Source organism: Corapipo altera, unplaced genomic scaffold, assembly GCF_003945725.1.
Source record: "Corapipo altera isolate COAL_440 unplaced genomic scaffold, ASM394572v1 61095, whole genome shotgun sequence".
Taxonomy (NCBI): Eukaryota; Metazoa; Chordata; class Aves; order Passeriformes; family Pipridae; genus Corapipo; species Corapipo altera.
In genome coordinates, this window is record NW_020887247.1 from 1 (window position 1) to 4,479 (window position 4,479).

Here is a 4,479-nt window from a genome sequence, read left to right on the forward strand (position 1 = left end):
CCGCGGCAGCCCCGGGGCTGGGGGGTTCGGGGGGTCCGTGGGCTGCGGGGGAGGGGGGAGCTCAGGTGAACCCAAAAATGCCCAGCCAGGGCTCCTAAAGCTCAAGTGAACCTTAAACACAGGATCAAGTTGTCCCGGAGCTCAGAGGTGCCAAAACAAGAGGGAGATGGGGGGCTGAGGGTGCCCAATCCCCCTTTTCCAGGTATTTTTGGGTGTACTCAAACCCCCCTTTTCCAGGACTTTGGGGACCTGGAGCTTCTCCACATTTGGTGTCGTTGTCTGGTAGTGCCCAAATACCCCTTTGACCAAAATTTTCGGGCTTTGTGGGTGCTCTACACCTGCTATTCCCAGGATTCCTGGGATCTGGGGGTGCCCAAATCCCCCTGTTCCTTGGTTTTTGGGCGACTTACATTGGCCAACGCCTACCCCCCATTCCCAGAAATTTGGGGATCTGAGTGTGCTCAAACCTCTCTTTTCCCACAATGTTTGGTGTCTGTGTGTGCCAAACCCTTCCTTGTTCCCAGGTTTTTCAGAGGCTGGCAGTGCCCAAAGCCACTTTTTCCAAGATTTTCAAAATCTGGGAGTGCCAAAAGACCAGTTTTCCCTAAATTTGAGGGCCTGAACCTGCACAGTCCAAGGATTTTGAGGGGCTGGGGGTGACTAAACATGCCTTCCCCAAAGATTTTGTGTCTCTGGAGGTGCTCAAACCCCCCTGTTCCTGGGATTTTGGGTGGGATGGGAGTGCCCAAATTTCCTTGTTTCTAGGATTTTGAGGAGTCTGGGAGTGTCCAACCCCTCCTTTCCAATATTTCCTGAGTCTGCGAGTGCCCCAACCCCCCTGTTCCAGGGATTTTGGGGGTCTGGATGTGCCCAAATCACCTTCATCCAGGATTCTGTGGGTCTGGGAGTGCCCAAGCCCCTCTTTTTTCACAATTTTTGGTTTCTGGGAGTACCTAACCTGCTCTTTTCTAGGGTTTTTTGGGGCTGGGAGACCCCAAACACACATTCCTGGGTTACTGGGAGGTTGACATTGCCCAAACCCCCCTGTTCCAAGGATTTTCAGCGTCTGGGTGTGTCCCAGCCCCCCTGCTTCCAGGTTTTTGAGGGGCTGACCTGTCCCAAACCCCCCCGTTCCCAGGATTTTGTGGGTCTGAGTGTGCCCAAACCCCCAGTTCCCAGGATTTCTGGAGTCTGGGAATGTCCAGCCCCTCTTTTCCAATAGTTTGTGCTCTGGGAGTGCCCTAACCCCGTCCTTTGGATTTTTAGGGTCTAGGAGAGCCCATACCCCCGTGTTCCCAAGATTTTTGGGGTCTGAATGTTCCCCACCCCCCGTTCCCATGTTTTTCAGACACTGATGGTGCCCAAATTCCTCTTTTCCAAGACTAGAGGAGCTGAGAGTGATCAAACCCCCTGTTCCTGGGATTTTGGGACTCTGAGTATGCCCAAACTCCCCTGTTCTCACAGTTTTGTGGGTCTGGGAGAACCAAAATCCCTTTTTTCTAGGATGTTTGGGGGCTGAGAGAGCTCAAACCCCCCTCTTCTTGGGGTTACTGGGAGGCTGACGTTGCCCAAACCCCACATTCCCAGGTTTTTCAGGCTCTGAATGTTTCCAAGCCCCCTTTTCCTGGGTATTTGGGAGGCTGACATGTCCCAAAGTGCCCTGTTCCCAGGATTTTGTGGCCCTGATTGTGCCCAAACTCCCCAGTTCCTGGGATTTTGATGGAGTCTGGGTGTGTTCAAGTCCCTCTTTTCCAAGATTTTTGGGTCTGGAAGTGCCCCAACCACCCGGTCCCTGGGATTTTTAGGGTCTAGGAGAGCCCATATCCCCATGTTTCTAGGAGTCTGAATGTTCCCAACCACCCTGTTCCTGGGTTTTTCAGACACTGATGGTGCCCAAACTCCTCTTTTCCAAGATTTGAAGAGCTGAAAGTGCCTAAACCCCCCTGTTCCCCAGATTTTTGAGCTCTAGATGTGCCCAAACCACCTTTAGCAGGTTTTTTTTTTTTGTCTGGGAGTGCCCAAATCCCCTGTTCCTGGGATTTTCGCAGCCCCTCCACTTCTCACCAATAATCAGGAGTGCAGAGAACTGGGAAGTTTTAAAGGGAACACTGGGAGCAGCCGGCTGGGGTCAGAATACAAAGAAAAACAGGGCCGGGGGGGACACACGACCCCCCAAAGTGCAGGTGGGGCTGGACTGGGGGGTCCCAGCTGGGCCCGAGGCCACGGGGAGGGGCTGCGGCCGCCGGCGGCTCAGGAGCTCTGTGGGGAGAGAAAAGGGGGTGAGAGCGGGGTGGGGGGACAGGGGGGACACAGAGACTGTGGGAGAGCAAGGGGGGGGGACACGACCCCCATTTGAGGACCTCCCTTTACCTTCTCCCGCAGGTAGAAGCCGAGCCCCAGCGCCAGGAAGACCAAGCCCAAGACGAAGCCCCCGACCCCCACCAGGATCTTGCTGCGGACGGTGTCCGGTGGCATCTCTGGGGGGAGCCGGGGGGGTCAGCACCCCCAAAACCTCCTCCCACGCCCCCCCCGGCACCCCACAGAGCCCGGCCCGCTCTCCCCCAGCCCACCCGGGGGTCCCTCAAACCTCCTGCCAGTCCCTTCCCAGCCCCTTTAGGGATCCCACCCGGCCCCTCCCAGACCCTTTAGGACCCTCCAACCCCCCTCCCATCACCCCCAGCACCCACCAAACTCCCTCCCAGTTGCACCCAGTCGCCCCCTTTCCCCCCCGGCCCCCCTGCCAGTGTGCCCCCGGTGCTGGGGGGGCCGGGCCGTACCCCAGTGCCGGCTGAGGGGGTGCTCCAGGCTGACGTGCTCCACCTGGCAGCTGTAGGTGACCCCGCGCCGGGGGGGGATTTCCAGCAGCACCAGCACCTGGTAGCTCCAGTCCCCGGTGGGGACCACGTCGGTGGCCACCACGTGCTCCGGCAGCTCCTGCCCATCCTGGAACCACCTCACCTGCACCGGCGCAGGGTAGAAATCCATCCCGGAGCAGAGCAGGCGGCCGGGGCCGGGCTGGGAGCTCGACGGCACCAGCGAGATGGACACGCTGGGGGGCACTGGGAGGGAGGGGGGAGACACTGGGATCAGCTGGGGGCCACTGGGAAGGACTGGGATGGCAGTGGGAGGGACTGGGAATAGACTGGGGTAGAAGGGGCTGGGGGAGCACTGGGGAGAGAGTTGGGAGATGTGGGAGTGAAGTGAGAATGACTGGGAAGGGACTGAGAGGGTCTGGGAATGGATCGGGAGGGTCTGGGAGTGAAGTGAGATGGACTGGGAATAACTGGGAAGGACTGGGAGGCTGAGTCGTGGTGAGGGAACTCTTTGGTTTGGGTCTGCCTGGCAACTGGAGCGTCATCACAGAGACGCGCTGGGATTGGCTGAGGGGTGTGAGCTCGGTGGCCGCAGCGGGGTGGAGACGGGGGGGGGGAACTGGGAGAGACTGGGATGGAGTGGAAAAAACTGGTATGGATTCAGATGGACTGGAGGGCACTGGGAGAGACTTGGATGGATTGGGGTGGACTCCGATGGACTGGGAGGGGGCAAAAGGCCAAGGGACGGGCACATGGAGGGCTGAGGGGTCTGAGGTGATTCCAAGGGAGGGTTTGAGGGGCTCCAGGGTCATTCCCTGGGCAGGGGCCGAGGGAACCCGCTCTGCCCCATGCTCACCTCTGCGGTTCACCAGGAGTGGGGTGGAGAATTCGTAGTTGTGCCCGCAGAACCTTTCCATCTCAGACCATTTTAACTCCCGCCATTCCGGGAGGTAGTTCCACTCTCTGTAAACCTTCTCCCCAAACAGGGTGTCCCCCACATAGGTCCCCAAATCGATCTCAAGGTGGGCGTACTGCTGCCGGTTGTAGATGTACCTCTTCAAGAGCCTCAACCGCTCGGTGCCGTTGATGAAGTGACACTCGGACTTTGTCATGTGCTGGAACACCCCTGTGTGTGCAGGACACGGGTCAGGGGGTGCCCCGTCCCCCCCCCCCCCCCCCCCCCCCCCCCCCCCCCCCGGTCGGGGGCCCCGGGGGCCCCCCCGCCCCCCCCCCCCCCCACCCCCTCCCCCCCACGGACGCCTCAGCACCGGATCTTGAGTGAGGGGAACCCCCCCATCAGCCCCCCGGGGATGGACAGGGGGGTTGGGGACCCCCCCACTGCCGATCCCACCCCCCCAGAGCCCCAGGGAACCGCTCCAGGGCTCCAGGGACACCCAGGGACACCCAGGGCACCCCTCTGCCTGCTCCCCCACACCCCCTTGCCCCCCTCTCCCACCCCTTTCCCACCGGCCCCACAATCCCCAGACCTCCCCGCCCTCACTTTGAGGCTCCCACACCCCTCCCACTCACTCCGGGCCTTCCGACCCCCTTCCCACTCACTTTTCTCCCCTCTTTCCCCCCATTTCCCACCCGATCCCCTTTCCCACCCCCCGCTCACCCGACAGCTCCTCGCCCGCAGCCGGGGGGGCTCCCAGCAGCACCAGGA

The 4,479-nt window shown here is 60.4% G+C and overlaps 1 protein-coding gene across 1 annotated transcript; it reads right to left on the reverse strand.

Moving 5' to 3' along the window:
- Positions 1 to 2,184: 2,184 nt before the first annotated feature.
- Positions 2,185 to 4,473, reverse strand: LOC113941523 (class II histocompatibility antigen, B-L beta chain-like). The gene is made up of 5 exons (XM_027632675.1): positions 4,432 to 4,473; positions 3,670 to 3,939; positions 2,778 to 3,059; positions 2,371 to 2,477; positions 2,185 to 2,259 (listed from the first exon to the last, which is right to left on the reverse strand). The coding sequence occupies exons 2-5, from the start codon at positions 3,923 to 3,925 to the stop codon at positions 2,251 to 2,253; spliced, it is 654 nt and encodes a 217-aa protein (XP_027488476.1). The 5' UTR covers positions 3,926 to 3,939; positions 4,432 to 4,473; the 3' UTR covers positions 2,185 to 2,250.
- Between the last annotated feature and the right edge of the window lie 6 nt (positions 4,474 to 4,479).